We start from the raw sequence: 24325 nt of genomic DNA, 5'->3' as shown, positions 1-24325 counted from the left end.
ACAAGCAGAGGCAGCACAGCAGCAATCCAGCATGGATGGGGACAGAATAAGCACAGTTTGAGGCATTTCTATGAGAGGAGGGAATGAAAAGCACATAAAAACCTCACAAACAAATATCACTTTCCAAAGACAAGACAGAGCTTGGATGCCAATAGATCAGGGACCCTGAGCTGCCTCAAGGTCCCATGGAAGTTACTGAGCAGGGAGGGAGACCCACAGCATTTTACAAACCAACACTTCCCATGTGTAAACCTCTGCATTAAATTAAAATTTTTCTATTGCACCTCAATGTACTCACAGGTGTCTTCACAAGCAGTTATTGCCTCTCTGCTCTGGCCTCTCACTACCCCTCCATCTAAAGACTGATTCTGACATTTCCCAAGCCTTAGTGTGAGGAAGAAATATATTCATGTAAAAAATATATATATCTATATTTATATATATCTATCCATATCTATATACATAGAGATATGGATAGATATATATAAATATAGATATCTATTAATATTTCAATATATCAATATATATATTGATATATCTATATATATCAATATATAGATATATATAGAGAGATAGATTTTTATATATATATTGATATTTATATCAATATATATAAAATATATATTGATATATTTCAATACATCAATATACATATTTATATATATCAATATATAGATATCTATATATCTATATAGATATATAGAGAGATATAAAGAGAGATAGATAGATAGATAGATAGATAGATAGATAGATAAATTAGATATATAGATAAATAAGATATCTTTATTATATCAGTAAAAGCTGTGTAGTGTCCAGAAATACAGAGTGGGCAGCTGGCTGTTGGCAACACAGGAATTAAACAGCCAAAACACCCAGATAAAATAGATTTTAAAAGCAACACATGCTGCAAAAGCTTTGGCAGCTGCATCCTCCTGCAGGGAGGTTGGGCACTGGTTTAGTACCAAGCTCAGGGTGCCCAGGGCTGGGCCTGTGTTCCCCAGTCAGGAAAGCTCCATGGCCAGCAGCAGCTCCCCTGCCCTGGCACCACCAGCCCTGATGGCTCTGGCAGGTTCTTATTGCTCCCCTTCCCTCTGGCCCCACCCCTGACCCTGTCACTTCTTGAAGAACTTCTTGTTGAGGAGGAAGATGAGCAGGTTGACGTTGACCTTGGCCTTGTGGAACATCTTCATGACTGCTACGCCCTCGTACTGCAGCTGCAGCAGGTCCTGTGGGAGAGGGGACTCTCACTGCCACTGTGCCCAGCCAGGGAGCTGGGTTTGGGTCAGAACCCAGGACACCCCTCTGGCTGCCCTGGAGGGCTCCAGCCCCTGCCAGGGGGCTCAGAGACCCTGGCACCGAGTCAAAAACACCTGTGCCTTTGATTTGAACCCATGGAGAAAATGGCCAACTTTATGTGAAGGCACGAGAGTTTAAGTAGAGTGATAGTTAGTTTGTTATGGGGTGAAAAAGTAAAACTTTGGGGTTTTTAGAATGGGGGTTCAGAAGCCAAGATGGAGGGATTTGGGCGTGCCTTGTCCTTCTTCTTTCTTCTTCTTGGCCTCCATCTTTTGGGTGATGGTGGCACTTTTGGATTGGTTTAGAGTAGAAACACATAGGGTCTAACACAGGTGATAGGTATTGGGAAATTATTGTGAATTATTGGGAAATTATTGTGAGCCAACCACAGCTTCATAGCAATTGTAGTAGAATCCACCCCACTCGCCAGCTTTGAAAGCTGATCCTCTCTAATATCATCCTAATCATTAAGGAGCCCTAATCATTAATCATCCATCCTAATCATTAAGGACCCCTAATCATTCAGGAGCTATGAACCAGCATTAGCCCTTTAAGCTAAAGAAGGAAGGCTCCCCCCCTCCTTAAGGGTATGCCCCAACTAAACCCTAGCCCCTGATTTTTTATCATGTACACGTAGTTTTAAGTAGAAAAAGATAACATCACCTCTGGGGCAGTCAGTGTGCCATGGACTGACTTGCTGGACAGACCTCAGCAGGTCAGAAAAAGAATGTTACATATAACAGAGAATAAACAACCTTGAAAAGCACAGCCAAAGAATCCTGACTCCTTCTTCCATCTCAGGGCTGGGAAAAAGAGATTTTCTGACACCTTGGGGTCATCTCAAGCACAGAAACTCTGAGAGCTGCAGGACAGGCTCCCCACCTGGTAGTGCAGCTGGAAGTCCTCCATGTCAATGCCCATGAATTTGGCTTTCACCTGGAACCTCCCCGATTCCTCACAGGGGATGATGTCAAAAACCACGTTCTTGAGCCTGAGGGAGACAGAGCCACTCACTCCCAAAAGTTTTAACACAGCCAGGGAGCAGCTGACCCACCCAGGGCACCCCCTCAGCACAGCAGCCAGACCCACAGCCCAAACCCCACTGCAAATCCCAACTTTCCTGCATTCTCCTACACAAAACAACTTGCCCCACACGGCAGGACAACAGTGGCCCACATGCCTCCTCCTCTTCTGTTATTTTCCTCTACCTGCCCAAGTTTTCATAGAATCATGGAATACCCTGGATCAGAAGGGACCCACAAGGATCTCTGAGGGCATCGAGTCCAACTGCTGGCCTTGCACTGGATAACCCCAAGCAGGAGCTCCTCCCCTGGAGCAGGGTCACTCACTGGCTGGGGGGCAGGTCCTGGATCTCCAGCAGCACCCCCTTCTCCCACAGCTGGGCTGCTGTGTAGTGCAGACATGGCAGCTTCTTGCTCTTCCCACTGCCCCTGGAAGAGAAGGAACCACATGCTGAGAGCTCATCTCTGGCCACCTGGATCCCTTGGATTCCCAACACCTCCAGGACTCACAACAACCAGAGAGCAATGAGAACAAGGAACAGGTTTTTTTTAAAAAATTACTGATTTTTGGTAAGGAACCGCACTTGTTGCTGGCTGCCAAGTTGTCAAGGCAGGTTTTGATGTACTGATTGTAATAATCAATTTGCTCCTCATAAAACTGAGTCTTGGCATCGAGGCCCTCCAGGGTCTGCCTCAGCTTCAGGAGCTCCCTGCGGCGCTGCTGCCGGTGCCGCCGCTGGTTCCGGATGTCCTGGAGGAAACAGCAGCGCCAGAAAACCAACGTTTGTCATCAGGAGCTTTGCCAGAGCAGGACCCCTGGGGGTTTAGGGGTGATTCCCAACTCAACACCCCCCAACTCACCTTGGCCAGCTCATCAACGAGCTCCTGGTAGTGGCTGGCAGAGCGCACCAGCCCCAGGCTCTCCAAGCGCCGCAGGTTGCGGGTGACCTTGCGCTTCTTCTCCTCCATGGAGAGCTGGCTGTTGGCAGCCAGGGAGGGGTGGCGCTTCAGCTGCTGGGCAGAGGGCTGGGCATCCCACAGAGCTCGCTGGCACACGAGGTGCTCATGGGCAGCTTCCTAGGGATGAGAAGGAGTCAGCCTGGAGCACAGCTGGAATGGGAAACAGAGACGGAACAACCGAACTCTGTGGGATTCACATTCTGTGCACCTGAGAGAAGCAGAGAAAAGAATGATCAAAACAATGCTGATCTCATTTGCTGCACCTGTGCTGTGCCAAAGTGGAATGCAATATGGAGATTGTTTACCCAAAGTGGTGGTGTTTTGTTTCCTTGACCAACCTCTGCAAACTGTGTCCTGAGGGTCGGTCAGCAGACAGACACAACATTTTGTGCAGTTGAGTGCTTGTGCAGTTTCAGCTCAGGTGTATTGCAATACAGGATAGAATAATACAGTATAATAAAGTGATTAATTAGCCTTCTGATATCATGGAGTCAGATTAATCATTTCTCCCTGCCAAAGGGGTCGCCTTGAATTTACTATAGAACTCCTTCACCCACTCTTTGATGTGGCCCAGGACAGGTAATTTTTCTGAAAACCAGAGTCCAGGCACTGCTGGATCACAAGATCAGTGGCCAAACCTCTGAGAGGAGCAGGGCAGCTTTTTGCTGAGAACTTTTTCACCCTTTGCCCACCAAGTTTTTCAGTTCATCCCTAGCAGCAGCCTCACACGTCCCACCTCATGCTCTGAGGCTGGTGTCCACAGGATGTCTGGGAGGGAATCTCCTGCTTGGCACTGGATCAAATCCACCAGCATCTGCTTGGTGCTAGAGACCAGAGGGAGATGTCAGGCATCCGCTCCACACTATCACACTCCACACAATATTCAGTTGCCTCCCAAGGGTTTCTTGCCCTCCTTGAGCATCCCAGCCCCCTCCTGATGCCCACAGAGCCCAGACTCACCTCAGCAGCAGGCTCCTCGTGTCACTCTCCTCGCTGCTGGCCACTGGCACCAGCTTGTTGGTGAGGGTGAGGGAGATCTCTGTTCTGCTGAGCTGGGAGAGCTGCTCAGCACTGCTGTCTCCCAGGCTGGCAACACTCTCCCCTGTGAGGGCACAGAGAGCCCTTCTAGCTCTGTTGTGCTCCAGAGGGCTGCCTTTCCATGCCCAAAGCAATCCAGCTCAAGCTCTGTGCAAGGAAAGTGTATCCACGTCCACCCTCTTCCCTTCTGGTCCCAGAATCCAACCTACCAAGCAGGGACTGGACTGTAGGAAGCTCATCAAGATCCTCCAGGAGCTCGTGCAGGGGGTCACTGGGGTGTGATGTGATGGAGTCCCGGTGCTCAAGCAGGAGCTGGACAGTGCAAGGGATGAATCAGTGGCAAGGGGGATGCAAATGGAGAGTGAGGGAGGGTCACCCTTCACACCCAAGAGGGAATGGAGAAGATCTGAGGTTTGCAGAAGGACAAACCTGCAGAATTTAGGTTATTTCCTTGCTTAGAAGAGAAAATAAGGGGTCAGGAAGAGGGAAGCTGTGCCAGGGGTGGAATACAGAAGAAACTCAGCAGAAAGCCCAGGGGGTGGGAGCAAAGGAAACAAAGCTTGCCATGAGCTTTATGCCCTGACCTTGTGCGTGTTGATGAGCTCCCCCACGGTGATGTAGATGACTGGTTTGGCCACTGCCACCATCTCTGAGTATTCATCCATGTCAAACCTCTCCTCAGGCTCAGGGACACAGCAGGCAGCAGAGATGAACCTCCTGCAGGGTGTGACCCCTTTGCTCAGCCCCAAACCCCTGCCACGGGCTCCAAGCCACCCTCCCAGCCCACCACCATCACCTGAACTTGCTGTGGGTGTGCTCCAGGTAGCGGTTGAGCCCGCAGAGGTGGGCACTGTCCCCCTGGAAGGCCTTGTGGGCGGCGGCGTGCTGCAGCACCTTGGCGATGGAGCCCAGGCTGCGGCGCTGCTCGGGCCGCAGGGCCACCCCGGCCGACATGGCCACGATGTCAAAGCCATCGGGGGCCACCACTGCTGGGTTCATGAAGCGGTAGTAGAGCAGGTTCCCCACGATCTAGGGCGTGAGACAGGCTGGGGAGCATTTGGGTTAGGGCCCGAGGAGGTGACACCTCAGCAGGGAAGGATGGTTCATCCTTGCTCTGCATGGTAGGACCCTCCTGGAAGAGATGCAGTGCAGGGGAAAAGCCCACCCTTGGCATTTCCTTAGGGGCTCAAGGAAAATGTTGACTTGGAGGTGTTTTTAAGTTAGGAGGACCCTTTGTGGCCCTTCACGTGCAGACATAGCTGAACCCCACCAAACCATGCAGGTGCCCCAGCCCCACAGTACCTTATCAACCTCCTCTGCTGGGGCCTTGGGGAATTTCTCAACCAAGGACATCCTCAGGATTTTGGCCATGTAGCGCATCCCATAGCTGAGGAGAGGTGGGGAGAGGACCATCAGCATGTGAGTCCACCCTGATGACCCAGTCCTACAACCCATCATCCAAGGAGCAGCAAACCCCCAGCCCTGGGGTGATGGAGAAGCCCACAGGCAGGATTGGCAGCTACAGCATCCCTCAGCTCCTTCCCCCCTCCCTGCTGCCAACCCAGGCATCTCTGGAGGAGGCCTTCATCCTCTGAGATGACCACAAAGCTGGCATGCATCTCAATGTCAGCAGTAAACTGCCCAGAAACAGAGCAGAAAAACCAGCCAACCCATGAGGTGCTGCTGATATTTGGGGTTCCCCATGCTGACAGTGCAGTAACTCAGTCCTGCAGCAGCAAAGGGGCCAGGAAGCCCCCCCATAATCCAACCTCCTTTCTAAGGCCTTGCTGGAGACACCTGAGAGCCCAGAGCACTCCTGGGGTGTGCACAGAAACCATGGGGACACTCACGGGATCTTGTCCACAGAAGAGGTGATGGCAGAGACAAACTTGTCTGTTACTGCCAGGAGATTGCGGATGGAAATGTCCAGCCTCCTTTGGACCTCGGGGTGGCTGAGAGCCTGCTCAGGGCTCACCTCATAGGGCAGCTTGCTGTGAAGGGAGCACAGGACCCCATCACCATCTCAATGCCCAGCACCCTGTGGCCGAGCCAAGCCTCCTTCCCCAGGCTCTGACCTTCTGTGCCCACTCTGTGACTCAGTCTGGTTGATCCAGGCCTTGTAGATGTCCACGGGGTCTGTGTTGATGCTGAGGGTCCTGTCCTGCAGCACCTCCTGCACGGGGCCAGCCAGGATGTGCCTCAGGGCGCTCTGGCCAGGCATGTTGCGGTAGAAGCCGACCAGGAGCCGGATCACCGTGGCATTGCCCGTCAGGATGTCATGAACGTGGTCCACCTTGGACCTGGGGACAGAGATGGGGCAGATGGGATCAGGGCATGGAGCAGTGTTTGTGTGTGCTCCAAGCAGGAGGCAGCAGAGAGGACAGCATCCAAACTGATGCAGTTCAGCCTTTCCCAGAGCAGGACACACACCTGATCTCCTCCTGCCTTTCCCTGGGCAGGACACCCACCTGATCTCCTCCTGCCTTTCCTTGGACAGGACACACACCTGATCTCCTCCTGCCTTTCCCTGGGCAGGACACACACCTGATCTCCTCCTGCCTTTCCCTGTTCCCTGGGCAGGACACTCACCTGATCTCCTCCTGCCTTTCCTTGGACAGGACACACACCTGATCTCCTCCTGCCTTTCCCAGAGCAGGACACCCACCTGATCTCCTCCTGCCTTTCCCTGGGCAGGACACACACCTGATCTCCTCCTGCCTTTCCCTGTTCCTTGGACATGACACCCACCTGATCTCCTCCTGCAGTGCCACTTTGAAGAGCTGCAGCAGCAGATAAGCCTCCCGTGGGCTGGAAGCGTAGTTGTAAAGAGTAAAGATCACCGACTCCATGAATTTGGTGGATTTGTTCTGGGGCATCTGGAAGATCAGCCTGGCCAAGTACACTGGCTGTGTCTGCAGGGAGGAGGGACACCAAGGTAGCCCAGGTGGGGTAGCCAGGGGCCAGGTCCCTGCACTGCCCCTCCAGCTGTGGGGGACACAGCAGAGCCCCCCAGTGTAGCCAGGGTATTTTATGGAAAATCCTTTCCTTAGGATTTTTTTCCTGAGAAGCTGAGAGGCCTCAGGAACAAAATGCAAACAATGGTTATCTGCTGCTGTGGAATGCAACAGGTGGATCTGGGATTGGGCTCATGTGGTTGTTTCTAATTAATGGCCAATCACAGCCCAGCTGGCTCAGACAGAGAGTCTGAGCCACAAATCTTTGTTATCATTCTTTCTTTTTTTTTTCTATTCTTAGCCAGCCTTCTGATGAAATCCTTTCTTCTATTCTCTTAGTATAGTTTTAGTATAATATATATCATAAAATAATAAATCAAGCCTTCTGAAACATGGAGTCAGATCCTCCTCCCTCATCCTAAGACCCCTGTGAACACCACCACACCCCAGCCCCACCTGCAGCAGGTAGAAGAGGTGCTGATAGGCCTCCAGCTTCTGCCTCTTCTCCTTGCTGAGAGTCTTGAGCCCCTTCTGCTTGTCCATGGACATCATCTCTGAGAGCTGCTCCTTGTTCTTCTTGGTCAGCTTCTTGCAGTGGGACACCACCTCCTGTGGTGGGAGAGAAGCACTGGGGTCTGCCTAAGGGTCTGGAATTCTGACCAATTTCTGGGAGAGCCAGAGGCACCCTAGTGTGGAGGGATAGAATGTAAGAGAATAGTGCAGAAGGCAATCTCACCCCTGAGTGAGAACACAGGAAATTCCTCTGGCTGCCCTGGATGGCTCAAACCCCTGCCAGGGGGCTCAGAGACCTTGGCACAGAGCCCAAGACCCCTGTGCCTTTGATCTTGACCCACAGAAAAAATTACCAACCTTATATGAAGAATTACAAGTCAAGAGAGTTTAAGGAGAATAATAGTTAGTTTATCACAGGGTGAAAAATAGATTTTTGGGGTTTTTAGAATGGGGGCTCAGGGAGCAAGATGGAGGAATCTGGGCATGTCCAGTCCTTTTTCTTCTTGGCCTCCATCTTCTGCTGTGATGGTGGCACTTTTAAGTTGGTTTGACATAGAAACTCACTGTCTAACATGGGTGATAGGTATTGGGAAATTATTGTAAATAATGTACATGTAGTTTTTAGTATAAAAAGATAACACCAGTGTGCCTCTGTGTGACCTGCTGAACAGACCTCAGCAGGCCAGAGAAAGAATTTTATAGATAAGAACCAATAAACAACTTTGAGAACAAGAACAAAAGAATCCTGACTCCTTCTTTGACAGCTGGGCTGGGAAAAGAGACTTGTACACATCTCAGAGTTACTGTGGCCAGCAGAGATTCTGAAACCTGAGGAGTTGCAGCTGTACTAATCACCAAAGATTAGGAACAGGCCTGCCCTTAATAGGCCACAACTGTGTCCAATAAGAATAAAAGTGCCACAAAAGAGTGGAGTAGCTGGTTGAGAAGGGAGTTGGTGTTTGTTGGTTGTGATATGAGGAAGAAGGAGTCAGTGCTGCAAGGAGCTGCCCATGAGAAATCACCAAGAAGATGTGGAACTTTTGCAATAAGATAACAACACCCTAGTGCTCCCCAACCCCTCCAACTGCTTAAAAAATTAAGCAGAGACAAGTCCAAGCTGTGATACCATGGAGAGCAGGATGGCATGAGGCAGACAAATCCTCCCCCTCTCCCTCTACCTGCAGAGTGATCCTGTTCTTGACCAGCAGCCCAATCTTGATGTACTAATCACCAAAGATTAGGAACAGGCCTGCCCTTAATAGGCCACAACTGTGTCCAATAAGAAGAAAAGTGCTACAAAAGAGTGCAGTAGCTGGTTGAGAAGGGAGTTGGTGTTTGTTGGTTGTGATGTGAGGAAGAAGGAGTCAGTGCTGCAAGGAGCTGCCCATGAGAAATCACTAAGAAGATGTGGAACTTTTGCAATAAGATAACAACACCCTAGTGCTCCCCAACCCCTCCAGCTGCTTAAAAAATTAAGCAAAGTCCAAGCTGTGATACCATGGAGAGCAGGATGGCATGAGGCAGACAAATCCTCCCCCTCTCTCTCTACCTGCAGAGTGATCCTGTTCTTGACCAGCAGCCCAATCTTGATGTCCATGAGGTCCAGGTCGCTCTCCAGCTGCCGGCTGGCACGGATCCTCTTCACCACCTCCTCCTGCAGCCTCAGCACCTCTGACTCCTCCCAGAAGTCGTGCTGGCTCTGCTCCAGCAGGTGGATGAAGCGCCGGACGATGCCCAGGGGCGGACTCTTGGTGTGGACTGCAGCAATGCACAGTAAGGCCGTGAATCATTTCCCCCACTGCAGACCCCTCAGACACCCCTTCCTCCTCTCCAAAAAGCATCTTCTTGATCTTCTTGCAGCATCAGGGCATGGGACAGCACACAGCCACACTGTGCAAAAACCTCCAGGAAGCTTTTGGGGGCAGAGGGGCAGCACCAAGGCTGATGACCAAGGACCACCAAGGCTCTGTCACTCCTGTCCTTGCCAAGGGGCCACCAGCAGCCTGCTCATCACTGCTCCCCACTGTGCAGGGCCAGCAAGGGGAGAGGCAGAGTCCCCTTGCTAATGAGCCATCTCACTTCAGAGCAGCAGTGAGCAGGCACTTACCCAGCATCCTGTAATCCCCACGGGCCTTGTTGGCTCGCACAAAAGCCTGGATTTTAATTACGGCTTTAACCTGCCAAGACAAACAAGGGGGTGGGAGATGCTTTTCCATGGTGTCCCTAACACACATGGGGAGTGAAGGAGTGCTGGACAAGCACATCACTGCCTGGTCCCACTGCCAGGAATGTATTAAGGCCTGGGATGAGGATCTCTACAAAACAGGAGAGATTTTGGGATTCTGCCCTTCTCAGTGGTCATTCCCCTCCACTCACTGTATATCAGAAGCTGCAGCAACTCTGGGGGCGCAACTTCACTTCCCACAGCTGACACCCTCCCCTTTTCTCCCCCAAAAATCCCTTCCCTTTTAATGGACATCTTGAAGTCATTGTTGTTTTTTGATGGAACAGGAGTGGTTTTGCTCTCCTCACACTTCACAAAACCTGAGAGTTTGGCTTCCAGACCCACCAGGTACCTATTCCTTCCCATCTGTCCCCATGCCAGGATGAATCAATTCTTCCAGCTGCACTGTGAGCACTCAGGGACAGGAATCCAACTGCTCCAGATCACCCCCTCTACATCCCCACCAACACATTCCCAGGAGCTGTTTGACACCCATCCCATCCCATCCCATCCCATCCCATCCCTTACATTCTGCCTGAAGTAGCGCAGCCTCTCCTGGTACTTCCTCTGTGCCTGCCACATCCTCACAGCTGCCTGGATCTGGGAGAGATGTTCAAACATTTGGATTCTGGAAGGACTTGCTTGGCCAAAAGGAATGGGTGGAGGGGAAAAAATCATGAGGACTTCCAGGGGAGGTTTAGGTTGGAAATTAAGGAAAATTTCTGCATGGAAAGGGTGGTCAGGCATTGGCACAGACTGCCCAGCAATGGGGTGGGTTCACCATCCTGGGAGGGATTTAACACCCATAGGGATGTGGCACTTGGGAACATGGTTAGTGGTGGCCTTGGCAGTGCTGAGATGGACTCAGTGATCTTCAAGGGCTTTTCCAGCCTCATTGAGCCCATGGTAACAATTCTATTCTATGATTTTTTTCTCCCCTGTCCACTCACACACTGCCCTGGCCCAGCTGCCACAATCCCCCCTGGCTCCTCTGCACTGGGCAGGAGTAGATGCCACCCTCACAAGCCGAACAAGCAGGTGACAGTGCCCAACACGAGAACAAAGGCTGAAGAAAGAATCCTCCAAACCTTGATTGCAGCCTCTGTGTTGGATTTCAGGTAGTGCAGCCTGTCCAGGTAAGCTCTGCGCTGCCTGTACCCCCTCCAGCAAGCCTGGGCACAAGAAGACACCAGGTAGAGAGACCTGAGTGAGGCCACTGTGACTCCATTGGTTTTTCAGGGTGCACATGAAGAAAGAGAATAACAGAGCACGGGGAAAGAGGAAACCACCACCCAAAGCAGCCACTGTGAGAGAAACAAGCCCCTCACTGCTCTCTGCAGCACCTCGGGGTCCTGGCAGTAAAAACAGAGAGCAGCAAGCGCTGGCCCCTCTCTACACCACGTAGAGAGACCTGAGTGAGGTCACTGTGACTCCACTGGTTTTTCAGGGTGCACATGAAGAAAGAGAAGAACAGAGCACGGGGAAAGGGGAAACCAGCACCCAAAGCAGCCACTGTGAGAGGAACAAGCCCCTCACTGCTCTCTGCAGCATCTCAGGGGTCCTGGCAGTAAAAACAGAGAGCAGCAAGCGCTGGCCCCTCTCTACACCACGTAGAGAGACCTGAGTGAGGTCACTGTGACTCCATTGGTTTTTCAGGGTGCACATGAAGAAAGAGAATAACAGAGCATGGGGAAAGGGGAAACCAGCACCCAAAGCAGCCACTGTGAGAGGAACAAGCCCCTCACTGCTCTCTGCAGCATCTCAGGGGTCCTGGCAGTAAAACCAGAGAGCAGCAAGCACTGGCACCTCCCAGGGCCTGCCAGAAGGTGCTGGGAGGAGCTGCCCATGGTTTGTGTGGCTGTGCTCAGAGCAGGGACAGGCCCTGGCTGTGTCACCTGGATCCTGATGGCAGCTGGCCTCTGCTCCTGCAGGACGTGGCGCCGTGCCGCGAGCTGCCGGCGGACGAGGAACCCGCGGAGCCGCGCCTGCAGCTTCACCACCAGGGCCACCCTGGATGCCCACAGGCGCTCCCGCTCGTGGGCCAGCGTCACTCGGGTGATGACAGACTGCAAGGACACCAGGCAGCACCAGCTCAGTGCCAGCCGTGCCCACCTGTAGCCAGGATATTTTCTGAAAAGTCCTTTCCTGAGGATTTTTCGTCCTGAGAAGCTGAAAGGCCTCAGGAACAATGCAAACAATGGTTATCTGCTGCTGTGGAATGCAACAGGTGCATCTGGGATTGGTCTCATGTGGTTGTTCCTAATTAATGGCCAATCACAGCCCAGCTGTCTGGACTGTCTCGGTCAGTCACAAGCCTTTGTTATCATTCTTTTTCTATTCTTAGCCAGCCTTCTGATGAAACCCTTTCTTCTATTCTTTTAGTATAATATATATCATAAAATAATAAATCAAGCCTTCTGAAACATGGAGTCAACATTCTCGTCTCTTCCCTCACCCTAAGACCCCTGCAAACACCATCACACCCACCCAGCCCATACCTGCATCTCCTCCTGGCTCAGGTGTGTGCTGTTGAAGCTGCCGTGGCGTGGGCACTGCCAGCTGCCCTCCAAGGTCTGCAGGTTCAGGTAGAACTCGGCCCCATCCAGCAGCCTGTGCCTGACCCAGCATGGCTTTGTGCTCCCTGCATGCCAGGATGGATGGGAGCTGCTGCAGGGTGCTGCTCCCCATGAACACCCTGGCCAGGGGGGCACCACAGGCTCCCAGGGCAGGGGAGGTTTTGCAGCCCCCAAGGTTTTACCTGTTGGTCTCTTGGTGGCCATCAGAGCCGCCAGCTGCTCCTGGTAGGTGTCAGCACAGGCATTCACCACCCCATGCAGGGCCACATCAGGGTTGCATAGCACCCTCAGTGTCTGTGATGCCTTCCCTTCCTTGATGGCCTGGTTGATGGCAGCTATGCCCAGAGCCACTGCGGGAGCAGAGGGGCTCACATCAGCCCCTTCTTGTCCCCCAGCCTCCAGCAGCACCCACATGGGGACAGCACTCACTCCTCCTGGCTGCCACTGTGTCCTGGTTGGCCTGGCAGACCCCTTCCTGGATTTCTTCCCAGCAAAGAACAGCTCCATTGTCCTGTGTGGCCTGGGAGATGGGGGAGATGGGCTCTAGTGAGCTGGGCACCTCCTGCTTTGCTAACAATAATAACAACAATGACAATAATAATAAAAATAATAATATAACAAAAATAATAAAATATAATAATGTAATATGATAACTATAATAACTAATATAGAAATATAATAAAATAATATATATTATTTTCTATAATAATAAAAATATATATAAATTATACATAATGATAAAAGTAAATATAATAATAACAATAATAATAATAAAATAAAGCATAATAATGCAATATAATAATATAACAAAAATAATAAAATAAAATATAATAATAATAAAATATAATTATGTAATATAATAACTATAATAATAATTAATATATAAATATAATAAGAAATAATATATAAATATAAGAATAAATATATAATAATGAAAGTAAATATATATAATAATATATATATAATATATATATAATAACAACAATAATATAACAATAATAACAACAACAATAACCCCCAGGGGGGGTTATTTATTTCACAGTCTTGTGAGCAAGGCAGGGTACCAGGGGGGATGCCACGCTGCCAGGGAGGGCCTCCACAGCTGATGCCCCCCACCCCACCTGGGCTTTCCGCCTCCGTGCCCGGGCCAGGACGCTGTGGTAGCGCGGGGCCGTGGGAAGGGCGATGTCGGGCAGGGCAGGTGCCAGCAGCAGCAGCGCCGACAGCGTCACCTCAGGGTCCTCCTGCAGCAGCGCCTCGTTCAGCAGCCGGAGCGCACGGGCTCCTGCGGGGAGGGAAGGGAGAACGCGCCCTGCAACCCCTCCGACCTCCGCTTTCAACCCTTCTGATCTCCGCTTTCAACCCCTCCGACCTCCGCTTTCAACCCTTCTGATCTCCGCTTTCAACCCCTCCGACCTCCGCTTTCAACCCCTCCGACCTCCGCCCTCCAGCCCCTCCGATCTGCGCCCTCCAGCCCCTCCGACCTCCGCCCTCCAACCCCTCCGACCTCCGCCCTTCAGCCCCTCCGACCTCCGCCCTCCAACCCCCTCCGATCTCCGCCCTTCAGCCCCTCCGATCTCCGCCCTTCAGCCCCTCCGATCTCCGCCCTTCAGCCCCTCCGATCTCCGCCCTCCAGCCCCTCCGATCTCCAGGCACCAAGCGAGTCACAGCCCAGGGCGGTGTGAGATTCTCCCGGTGTCTCATCGGGGCTGGAATCCCTCCCTCCCAGGATATCTGCGACCCCCCTGCATGCCCAGACTCGTGTGGGCAGGACTCACGGTCGTTTTCATCCTGCACGGATGAGTTGGTGTTGTTGATGCTGTCCTGAATGTCATTCCAGCTCAGGAACTCAGCTCCTGCTTTCCTTGATTGGACTTTCAGCTGCAGCAAGTCATCAAAGTACCTGCAGGAGAGAAACAAGGCAATGACCTGAAGCATTCCAAGCAGAGCTCAGTGCATTCCAAGGAGGGCTAGGTGCATTCTGAGCAGATCCTTCAGAGGGGAGAGGCAAGGCACAGGACAGGGAGGCTGCTGGAACAAGCCCACAAAAAGCCCAGGCCCTGTGACCAGCCCTTTCCACAAGATTTCTTCACCCCAACCCCTAACACAGAGCCCAACTCACCGCTGTGCATTTGCATCTTCAACTCCTGAGAGGCCCAGGGCAGGGCTGACCAGGCTGCTCCAGAGCCTGCTGGGGTTCCTGGCATCCAGGGCTTGGTTAACCAGTGCCACAGCCGAGAGCATCTCCACAGCTACAAACAACTCCTCCTGTGCCAACTCGCCCTGCACGGAGCAGGCAGAGACACTGAACCCCCATAACCTCCTCCTCCTCCTCCAGGCCCAGCTTCCCCAGGGGAGCAGCAGCAAAGGAAGCACCCCAGACCCAGCAAGGGACCACCCCACCCACTGTCCAGGGCACCCATGGCCCATCCCTGGGGGTCACAGACATCTTTTATGAAAAATCCTTTCCTTAGGATTTTTTCCTCCTGAGAAACTGAGAGGCCTCAGGAACAAAATGTAACCAATGGTTATCTGCTGCTGTGGAATGCAACAGGTGCATCTGGGATTGGGCTCATGTGGTTGTTTCTAATTAATGGCCAATCACAGTGAGCTAGTTCAGACAGAGAGTCTGAGCCACAAGCCTTTGTTATCATTCTTTCTTTTTCTATTCTTAGCCAGCCTCCTTTCTCCTATTCTTTTAGTATAGTTTTAATGTAATATATATCATAAAATAATAAATTTTATAATTTCAAGCCTTCTGAAACATGGAGTCAGATCCTCATCTCTTCCCTCATCCTGATACCCCTGTGACACCTGGGGTGTCTCACCTGTGGGTGCTGGCTCTGCAGCAGGGCCAGCTGCTGCTGGTACAGGGGGGCAGCAGGGGCGTGCACATCAGGCAGTTGGGCTGCAGGGTCCATCAGAGCTTCCAAGGTTTTGGCTGGCACCCCTTGGCGGACAGCGGCGTTGATCCGGCCGACAGCCTGCAGCACTGAGGGACAGACAGGGGGCTGGCACAGGGGGGCTGTGCCCTGGCTCAGGGCCAGGCTGCCAGCATGCCCAGCAGCTCCTGGGCAGCAGAAGCTGCAATAAGAGTTCACCCAGGCACTCACTGGCTTGCTCCTTCTCGTCCCTCTGGTTTGCTGTGAGGATCCCTGCCTGCACCTCCTCCTGCTCCAGCAGCTCCAGGTAGCCCAGTTCCTGCCACAGGCACAGAGGGCTGTCAGGTCTCACAGCTCACCATGCTTGTGCTGACAGAGCAGCCGTGCTCAGAGCCCTGGCAGAAAGCTGGGGACTCCCCAGCCTGTGGAACCTCCTCTTCCTGGGGACCATGGGCTGCCTGGCAGAAAGCTGGGGACTCCCCAGCCTATGGAACCCCCTCTTCCTGGGGACCATGGGCTGCCCCCCAGCACCCTGCACCCCAGGCTCCTGCCAGCCCCTACCAGCGCCTTCTCCTCCCGGTCCGTGCTGAGCTGCTCCAAGTAGAGCTCGAGGTTGTCACGCTGGACACAGCGCAGGGCCAGGCTGGGGTCCTGCAGTGCACAGTGCAGTGCCAGCACATCCTGTCTCTCCAGGGCATTGTCCACCTCTTCCAGGGCTCCACGCACTACAAGAGGCCAGTTCACCCCAGAGGTGAGCAGGTAAATCAAAGGTAGCTATGGCTAAAGCCTGCACACCCATCGCTTTAATTTCTCCTTGGAAATGCACACCCAGCCCTTCTTCCCACTAGGTCTGAGGCTGGCCTGAGCAGACTTCTTTCTGCTATGCCCACCACTCTCCCCATGTCCAGGGCTACCATGGTCTCACCATAGGCCCTGGAGAACCCCCAGCTTTGCTCACCATTCACTTTGTTGATGTTCCCTTGGATTTCAGCCTGGGTCAGACACCAGTCGTAGACGTCCTCTCCTTCAGGGATCACCTGTGGGCACTGGACAAGGACTCCCCAGCTTGAGCTTTCTGCCCAAGCACACCCCACTATGCACAGCAGGGTCCCCTGCAGATGCCTGGGCTCATTTCCCAGCTCCAACCCCTGGGTGAGCCCCCAAAGAGGAATCATCTCCTGCTGAGATGATTCTGCTCAGCACAAGGGTTCCCATATGGTCTCTGGCCAAGGGACCCCTCCACCTCCCCATCAGCAAAGGAGCTGCTCCTCTCCCATCCACCCCAGAGCACCCTGTGCCCTCCTCACCCTGTTTCTAGCACTGCTGCCCTTCTCCAGCTTGGCCTGGTGCAGCACCTCCTGGTAGGCACCTGCCAGCTCGTGGCGCAGTCCCAGCAGCATGGCGTGGGGGTTCTGCAGGGTCTCCATGGTCTGGGCCACCACTCCTCGCTCCACCGCCTCGTTGATGGCCAGCACGGCGGCGTGGACTGCAGGGGAGGCAGGGAGGGACACAGAGGGTGAGGTGGGACACAGAGGGGCAGGATGGACCATCTGCTTTATCCCTGCATGCAGTGGGATGAGACATTCCACGGGCAATGGTGGGAACCTGCCCTGTTCAGGCCTTGCTGCAGTTCCCAGCACCTGGGAAGTCTCACAGCAAGCCAGGGAATCCAGAACCCCAGCTGCTGCTGCTGCCTAGCAATGGCTGTGCCAGCCCCTGCAGCCTTGTGCCAGGCTCAAAGACAACAACCAGGTGCCTCCCACTGCATCCCAAACCACCATCACCTCCCAGGGCACCCCCTCCCAGTTTGCTGGCCCCAAATTTGGCATTCGGTTGTCACTGTTATATTTTCTGGAAAAATCCCCTTGCCCAGGATTCTTCTCCTGGGAAGCTGAGAAGCCTCAGAGAAAAAGGAAAATATTATCTAATTTGCTTCCCTTGTGTTTTGCTGCTTTGGAATGGGATTGGAGATTGTTTATCCAACAGGTGCTTGTTTTATTGGTTTCATGTGAATTGTTTTGAATTAATGACCAATTACTGTCAAGCTGTGTTGAGGCTCTGGAATGAGTCACGAGTTTTCATTATTATCTTTTTAGCCTTCTGTAAGCATCCTTTCTGTATTCTTTAGTATAGTTTAATATAGTATTCTTTAATACAATATAGTATCATAGTATCATCAAATTAGCCTTCTAAGAACACGGAGTCAGATTCATCATTCCTTCCTTCATCTGGGAACCCCACAAATACAAGATTTGGTAATTGAGCCAAAATCCTGCTACAGGCTGACACCCAGCCCTGCTCCCCCCACCAGGCACCCATCACCTGCTGCTTCATCCACTGAGAGCTCGTTGGCCAAAATGCCTCCAATCTTGCTGAAGGCAGGCAGCTGCAGCCCATACTTCTCCAGCTCCCGCTTCATGTTGTTGATCTCCTCCTCTGGAGCAGAGCAGAGGCAGCACTGCTCAGCACCAGCCTCATAGCCCAGTACTGGAGCAGGGGCAGCCAGCAGAGCCCCCACTCCCCTGCCAGACTAAGAGTGGTGCAGAAAACCCCCACAATGGGGGTTTTGCCAAAACCGAGGCCATTTTGGCAAAACACATCCAAGACTTTCACTCCACACATCCCCTCCTACCACAGGACCCCAGAGCACTGGTGGCAAACCCCCCTTGGCAAGGCCCAGCCCAGGTCTCCCTGCACATACCTGTGAAGTTCACTTTCCCATACAAGTCCTGGATCGGAGGAGCCAGCCCCAGCTTGAAGAGGTAGAAGCTGAAATACAAACCCACATGGGTGACACCCCTCCTGACACTTGATGGTGACATCCCATGAGAGCCAGGCCAGGGCACCCACCTGAGGGCATGGATGCAGTAGACCACCCGGGGCATGTTCTTCTTGTCATAGATGTCAGTGGTCTCTGGGTGGAAGATCTGCCACCAAGACACAAACACATCAGGGGCAAAGACAAAGCCCCCCTGCCATACCAGCACCCCCCAGCAGTGCCACAAGGCAAAGGGCAGTGTGCCAGTGGCTGGGGAGGGAAGAGGGGAGGTGTTACCGAGGGAAGCCCCACGTGGCTCATGGCATCGCGCCAGTAGTTGATGTTATCCGTGTGCCGAAAGTGAAGCCCAGCTGTCTGGAAGAGAGGAGCTGAGGTCAGGCTGAACACCAACTTCTCCAGGCCTGGGGTCCCCCTAGCCCCCAGAGCAACCCAGCCAAAGCAGGAGGCCAAAGACAGAGGCAATGCCTGTGATCTCCAGCTCAGGGAACCCATTGCAGCCCCCCTTACAGAGCAGTCCCCAGTGACTGCTGTCTGTCACAGACATCTTTTATGAAAAATCCTTTCCTTAGGGTTTTTTCCTCCTGAGAAACTGAGAGGCCTCAGGAACAACATGTAAACATTGATTATCTGCTGCTGTGGAATGCAACAGGTGCATCTGGGATTGGTCTCATGTGGTTGTTTCTAATTAATGGCCAATCACAGCCCAGCTGGCTCAGACAGAGAGCCCAAGCCACAAACCTTTGTTATCATTCCTTTCTATTCTATTCTTAGCCAGCCATCTGATGAAATCCTTTCTTCTATTCTTTTAGGATAGTTTTAATGTAATATATATCATAAAATAATAAATTAAGCCTTCTGAAACATGGAGTCAGATCCTCATCTCTTCCCTCATCCCTGGACCCCTGTGAACTCTGTCACAGCTGTCAATGAGTCCTTCCTCACTCTGCACTCACCAGCAAGGGAAAGGGTTGGGGCTACACCCTAAGGGGTACTACACCTTCCTCTGGTGCCACAGCCTTACCTTGTACCGTGTCTGTTCAGGGTCGTAGATCTTCTTCAGTGGGACAACAGCAGGGGCAAAGCAGTGGCCCAGCTTGGCCAGGAGGACCCCATTGCGCAGGGTCTCCTCCAGCTCCGTGGGTGGGGGCAGCCCCTCACCCAGACAGGCTTCCATCCAGCTGGCAGGGCAGGGACAGGGCACGTCACAAACCCCAAAGGATGTCCCCCCTCCAGACAAATTCTGTTAAATCCTCCCTGGCAGGAGAGCTCAGCCTTCAGGCCCTTGCTGCTGGGTGGTTTTTAGTTTGGGTGGAGGGTTGAGTATCCCCCCACCAAAACACACAACCCCCCCAGCCAGCTTTGAGGAGCCATAAAGGCACAGGATCCAAGCAGCGTTCTGCAGGATAAGCCCCAGGACAGGATTCCTTGATAATCCCATCACACCTCACTGAGCTTCATCACCCAAAACCCACTGGGCTCGCTCAGGATCTCAGAACAGCCCTAAAATTCAACATAACCCTAAATCCTGCCTTGAAAAGGAACAACTTCCCTCAGCTGCTCCCTAAAAACTCCCCTAAGAAATCTCTGCTTTTTAAAAGCTAAGCCACTCCCCACCCCTTCCCTCTGTCCTTCCCCTTACCACCCCCTTTCCCCCCAAGATGTGAGCTCGAGGATCTCCCCAAGTGCAGCCCCACCGCTTGGCTTCCTCCAGGTGACACAGGTACTGGTAGGCAACGTTCTGCCTCCTCTGTTCGTCCATCTCATCGGCAGTCAGGCGCTCACCTGGGCACAAAGGAGGTCTCCCATCAGAGCCCCCTGCTCAGGGAGGCTTTTTGAAGCCCCCAAGGCCACTGAAACTAAGATTTGAGAAAGGCAGCCAGGTTTCGGGTGCAGTAGCCTCCCACAGCCGTCGTGGGAGTGGCACCAACGTCACAGTTCGCAGCCCTTGTGGCAGCGGAAGGAAAGTTTCCAATTTCCCTTTTTCCCAAATAACGGCCATCAGAGCTGGCACTGGAGTGGGGGAGGGCACAGAGCAAGCATTCAGGGGAACACAGCTACAGGTTTGGGGTCCTTTTACACTGCTGCTGGTGCTGGAGGCACCCATGACTTCTGGGGGACACCCGGCTGCCTCCCAACAAACCATCCCTCAAAATATGTCCCCCCCAGTTTGTCCCCAAGGGCCTGGCACCTTGCCACTGCCATCCCTCTACCCACATGCAGACCTGCCTGTTCCCCCTGCACCCCTAAATCCGACTGCTGCCCCCATCCCTCTGCACAGCCGGAGCCCCTGTCCCCATGTGCACCCCACACCTGTCCCCACATTCCCTTGCCCCCCCAGCCTTACCTGTCCCCTCACATTCCCCTGCACCCCAAACCTGTCTGTTCACCCATCCCCTGGCCCCCAGCCTTACCTGTCCCCTCACATTCCCCTGCACCCCAAACCTGTCTGTTCACCCATCCCCTGGCCCCCAGCCTTACCTGTCCCCTCACATTCCCCTGTCCCCCCAGCCTTACTTGTCCCCTCACATTCCCTTGCACCCCAAACCCGTCTGTTCCCCCATCCTCTGCCCCCCAGCCTTACCTGTCCCCACATTGCCTTGCCCCCCAGCCTTACCTGTCCCCTCACATTCCCCTGCACCCCAAACCCGTCTGTTCCCCCATCCTCTGCCTCCCCAGCCTTACCTGTCCCCATCCCCTGTCCCCCCAGCCTTACCTGTCCCCACATTCCCTTGCCCCCCCCAGCCTTACCTGTCCTCCCCCAGCTCGCTGCACCCCAGACTCGTCCCCCTCCCGTCCCCTGCACCCCGGACATTCCTGCTCCCTTCATCCTTGTGCCCCCCGGTGCCGGTCACTCACAGCGCCCCGGCCCCGCTCCCTCCATGGCCGCGGTGGCTCCGGTGGCTCCGCCCGAGGTTTGAATCTCCCGCCGCCCACGTGATTCCGCGCGGGGGCTGCCGGGCGGGACAGCGGAACAGGGGGACAGCGGAACACCGGGACAGAGGGACAGGGGGACAGCGGGACACCGGGACAGCGGAACGGCGGAACAGAGGGACAGGGGGACACCGGGACAGCGGAACACCGGGACAGAGGGACAGGGGGACAGCGGGACAGCGGAACAGGGGGACAGCGGGACAGGGGGACAGCGGGACAGGGGGACAGAGGGACAGCGGGACACCGGAACAGAGGGACAGCGGAACAGGGGGACAGCGGAACACCGGGACAGAGGGACAGCGGGACACCGCGACAGGGGGAGACAGCGGGGAGCGGGACAGCGGGACACCGGGTGTTGCCGCCACTTGGGGCATGGCGTCCCGGGTCGAGGACGGTTCTGTGGCGGCGCCTCTGCCACACGGGCCAAGCACACGCATACACCAATGTGGGGGACAGTAACTGGCCCTTATTAATGGTTGGTCAGGGTCTTTTATAACAGGGGGTGACGGTCAGTAACAGTAAAAGGGGAGGGGTTCTGCGTGATGTCGCGATATCTCAAGACCTCGCGATATTTCCCCACATTTCCCCCCCCCCTTTTATGACCAGTTAAAAACATAAAGCAAAACTGACAAGTAGGAAACGTGTAACTGGCAAGATGCAACTAACTTGAACAATATAACACAACTGCAATAAACTTGTAACAAACGGAAAGCTAACTATCTCTAACTGGTTTGTTTGGTTTGTTTTTTGGTGGTTTTTTTTGTTTGTTTGTTTGTTTTGTTTTTTGTTTTTTTTTTTTTTAATACCGACACAAACTTGTTTAAAATGTAAGGTGACAAGTCATGGTGCTGGGTGCTGACTGAACCCTATCTTTGAATACTTTGAATATCTTTGTAGGACCTCCTCAGTTTGTTTTGTTGTTGTTTTTTTTTTTTTGTTTTAGTTGACCTCCTAGGACCGAATTATTTTTCCCAGAGTCTGCGACCTGTTTGATCTTAAATTAGAGAGGATTTGGAGAGTCCATGTCCGGACTTATGTTCCCTCCAAATCACCCTTTGATCCTTTGACACAGGGAAGAATTCTGGGTTACCTGGCATTCCATCCGAGTAGAGCCAGAACCTGGCCAGAGCTCGAACTCTACTTGCTGGATACCTCTTTACATTTTTGCTGAGCTGTTTTTTCCCCCCCTGTCCTTCTCTGTGCCGGCCACTCCTTTAGTTTGGTCATTGAGTTCTTTCACAACCCTGGTATGGTCTGCCATCGGGCTGCTTGATGATTCATCGCAGCCTTTAGGAAGCAGGGCATACAGGTCACGGGGGTGTCTGAGGATTCAGTCCTGCAAAACAAACTTCATAAATTTCATTAGTTTTTACCCTGAAGGTCTGGTTTTATCGACTTAAGTGGGCACCATTTGATCTTATTATTTTTCTTAACGGCTGCGTACCCTCGCCCTGTGAGTACCAGTCTCCAACCCTGTTCCCATTCCCCTAGTTCATTTTTAATTATGACCTGTGAGCCTTCCTCAAGTGCTCGGGTGGCCCAGTGTCACGATGTTAAGGTGTCCTTCTGGCCAGAAAGATCTGTTCACTGTATAGTTTGCTAAACAGTAGGCTGCTGCAGCAATTTATGAAGGAAGGTACTCCAGAAGAGGATCAACTTGAAGGAGACTCAGCTCTGCAAGATACCTTGCAAAGTTCTCTGTCCTCATACAAATTCCGCGTCTCTGAATATACTGAAGGAGGAACTGGCTGACGGTTGGGGCTGTTAGGTCAAAACCCAGCACTTTGAGAAGCAAGTGTTCGTTCTTAGCAGCTGCTTCTTTGTGTAGGTATCATCTGTTATATAGACAAATCCATCCACATCTGGTGGGTAGATTTCTTCATACTTTGCAGCCAGAAGAATTGCTGCTGTTGCCACAAGCTGTAACTTCCCTCTGAGAGCAGACATGCAGGAAAGAAACCTCTCCAGGAAGTTCACTGCCAAGTACAAAGTCTCTGTCCGAAGTTTATCCAGTTCACAGTGGCTTAATTCCAGCTCTTCAGACACTTGGCAGCTGTAGTTTTCTTTATCTTCTGAATCATCTATGTAGACAGCAAAACCTTGCTTTGATGCAGCACTGATGATGCAGTTGGGCACTTCATCTTTTCTACATGAAGTGATGGTGTTTTCAAAGCCAGAAAAGCGCTTGATAACAGCAGCATCCTGGCTGCCGGGCCACTGCTGCTGCTGCCCGTTCTCTGTCAGCACCCCCAGCATGGCCCAGCCGCCGCTGCTGCGGAGGGCGGCGGGGCAGGACTCCCGCCGCCCCGCACGGCTCTTCTCTCCGGTGCGATGCATCGCCCCGACGTCAGTACCGCGCTGCCTGGCTCCGCTCGCCACCAGCCCACGGAAGGGTCCGGCCGCCCCACGCCGCCCAGGCTGCCCGCCAGCTCTGTGTGAGCCCGGCCGCCGGAGGCGGCAGCTGTTGGCCGCGGCCAGTTGGGAGCCCGGCAGCTCAACCCCCGGCGCGCCGCCTTGACAGCCCCGCCGGCTGCGGGTCGCCATGGTGACCCCCTCCCTCTGGGGCTCGTCACCCTGCGGTGCGTAAGGCGGAGGCCCCGTCCAGGCTCCCTCGGAGTCTGAATCAATGGCAGCACCCCCCGACTCCCAGCTAACGGCGGGGCCCTGCGGCCCCGAGATAACGGTGGGCCCCCATGCCTCTGAACCAACGGCCGCGCTCTGTGCCTCTGAACCAACGGCCGCACCCCGCGCCTCTGAACCAATGGCCGCGCTCTGCACCTCTGAACCAACGGCCGCACCCCACGCCTCTGAACCAACGGCCACGCTCTGCACCTCTGAACCAACGGCCGCACCCCGCGCTTCCTTTAGCAGCCCGTCCCAAAATGACAGCTTTTTCCCTGTAGATGGGGTGCCTGGGCTCGGGAGCTGCGAAGAGCGCTCCCACGGCTGCGAATCCCCACACTCAGCGGACCCACGATCATCCGCACCCTGCTGGGGCCCCTCCCACAAGCAGTCCTGGGTGGCCTTCCACTTTCCCTGCTCCTGCTGGACTGGCTGAGCTTTTTTCAGTGCATGACCCTGCCCCATGATTTTAGACTCTGCCCCGAGCCTGAGGACATAGCCTCCTCCGCTAGGGCCCCAGTACAATTA

General features: G+C 53.3%; 1 protein-coding gene across 1 annotated transcript; it reads right to left on the bottom strand.

Annotated features, from left to right (window-relative positions):
* Nucleotides 1-739: 739 nt before the first annotated feature.
* On the bottom strand, nucleotides 740-22577 carry IQGAP3 (IQ motif containing GTPase activating protein 3). The gene is made up of 38 exons (XM_071456798.1): nucleotides 21101-22577; nucleotides 19939-20026; nucleotides 19266-19422; nucleotides 18521-18598; nucleotides 18316-18392; nucleotides 18167-18234; nucleotides 17788-17901; nucleotides 16773-16951; nucleotides 16424-16511; nucleotides 16027-16190; nucleotides 15697-15784; nucleotides 15412-15575; nucleotides 14706-14866; nucleotides 14362-14486; nucleotides 13705-13868; nucleotides 13013-13103; nucleotides 12766-12933; nucleotides 12506-12648; nucleotides 11903-12073; nucleotides 11096-11179; nucleotides 10536-10607; nucleotides 9891-9960; nucleotides 9333-9541; nucleotides 7727-7879; nucleotides 7065-7228; nucleotides 6392-6616; nucleotides 6167-6307; nucleotides 5619-5703; nucleotides 5113-5345; nucleotides 4901-5033; nucleotides 4526-4628; nucleotides 4239-4380; nucleotides 4015-4102; nucleotides 3180-3395; nucleotides 2903-3069; nucleotides 2646-2747; nucleotides 2179-2287; nucleotides 740-1226 (listed from the first exon to the last, which is right to left on the bottom strand). The coding sequence occupies exons 1-38, from the start codon at nucleotides 21123-21125 to the stop codon at nucleotides 1113-1115; spliced, it is 4923 nt and encodes a 1640-aa protein (XP_071312899.1). The 5' UTR covers nucleotides 21126-22577; the 3' UTR covers nucleotides 740-1112.
* Nucleotides 22578-24325: the final 1748 nt, after the last annotated feature.

The sequence above is a fragment of the Agelaius tricolor genome, unplaced genomic scaffold (assembly GCF_023055355.1).
Source record: "Agelaius tricolor isolate 1412-34295 unplaced genomic scaffold, bAgeTri1.0.p SCAF_66, whole genome shotgun sequence".
NCBI lineage: Eukaryota > Metazoa > Chordata > Aves > Passeriformes > Icteridae > Agelaius > Agelaius tricolor.
Note: the sequence above shows the minus strand (reverse complement) of the source record. Positions and strands in the feature narration are given on the sequence as shown.

Excerpts from the sequence above, each read along its gene's own strand:
- IQGAP3 (XM_071456798.1), bottom strand. The coding sequence starts at position 21,125 with ATGGAGGGAGCGGGGCCGGGGCGCT. Across the intron at positions 20,027-21,100 it reads GGGAGCGGGGCCGGGGCGCT|GTGAGCGCCTGACTGCCGAT; the intron begins GTGAGTGACCGG and ends CTTTGTGCCCAG. Across the intron at positions 12,934-13,012 it reads CACAGTGGCAGCCAGGAGGA|TGGCTCTGGGCATAGCTGCC; the intron begins GTGAGTGCTGTC and ends CTGCTCCCGCAG.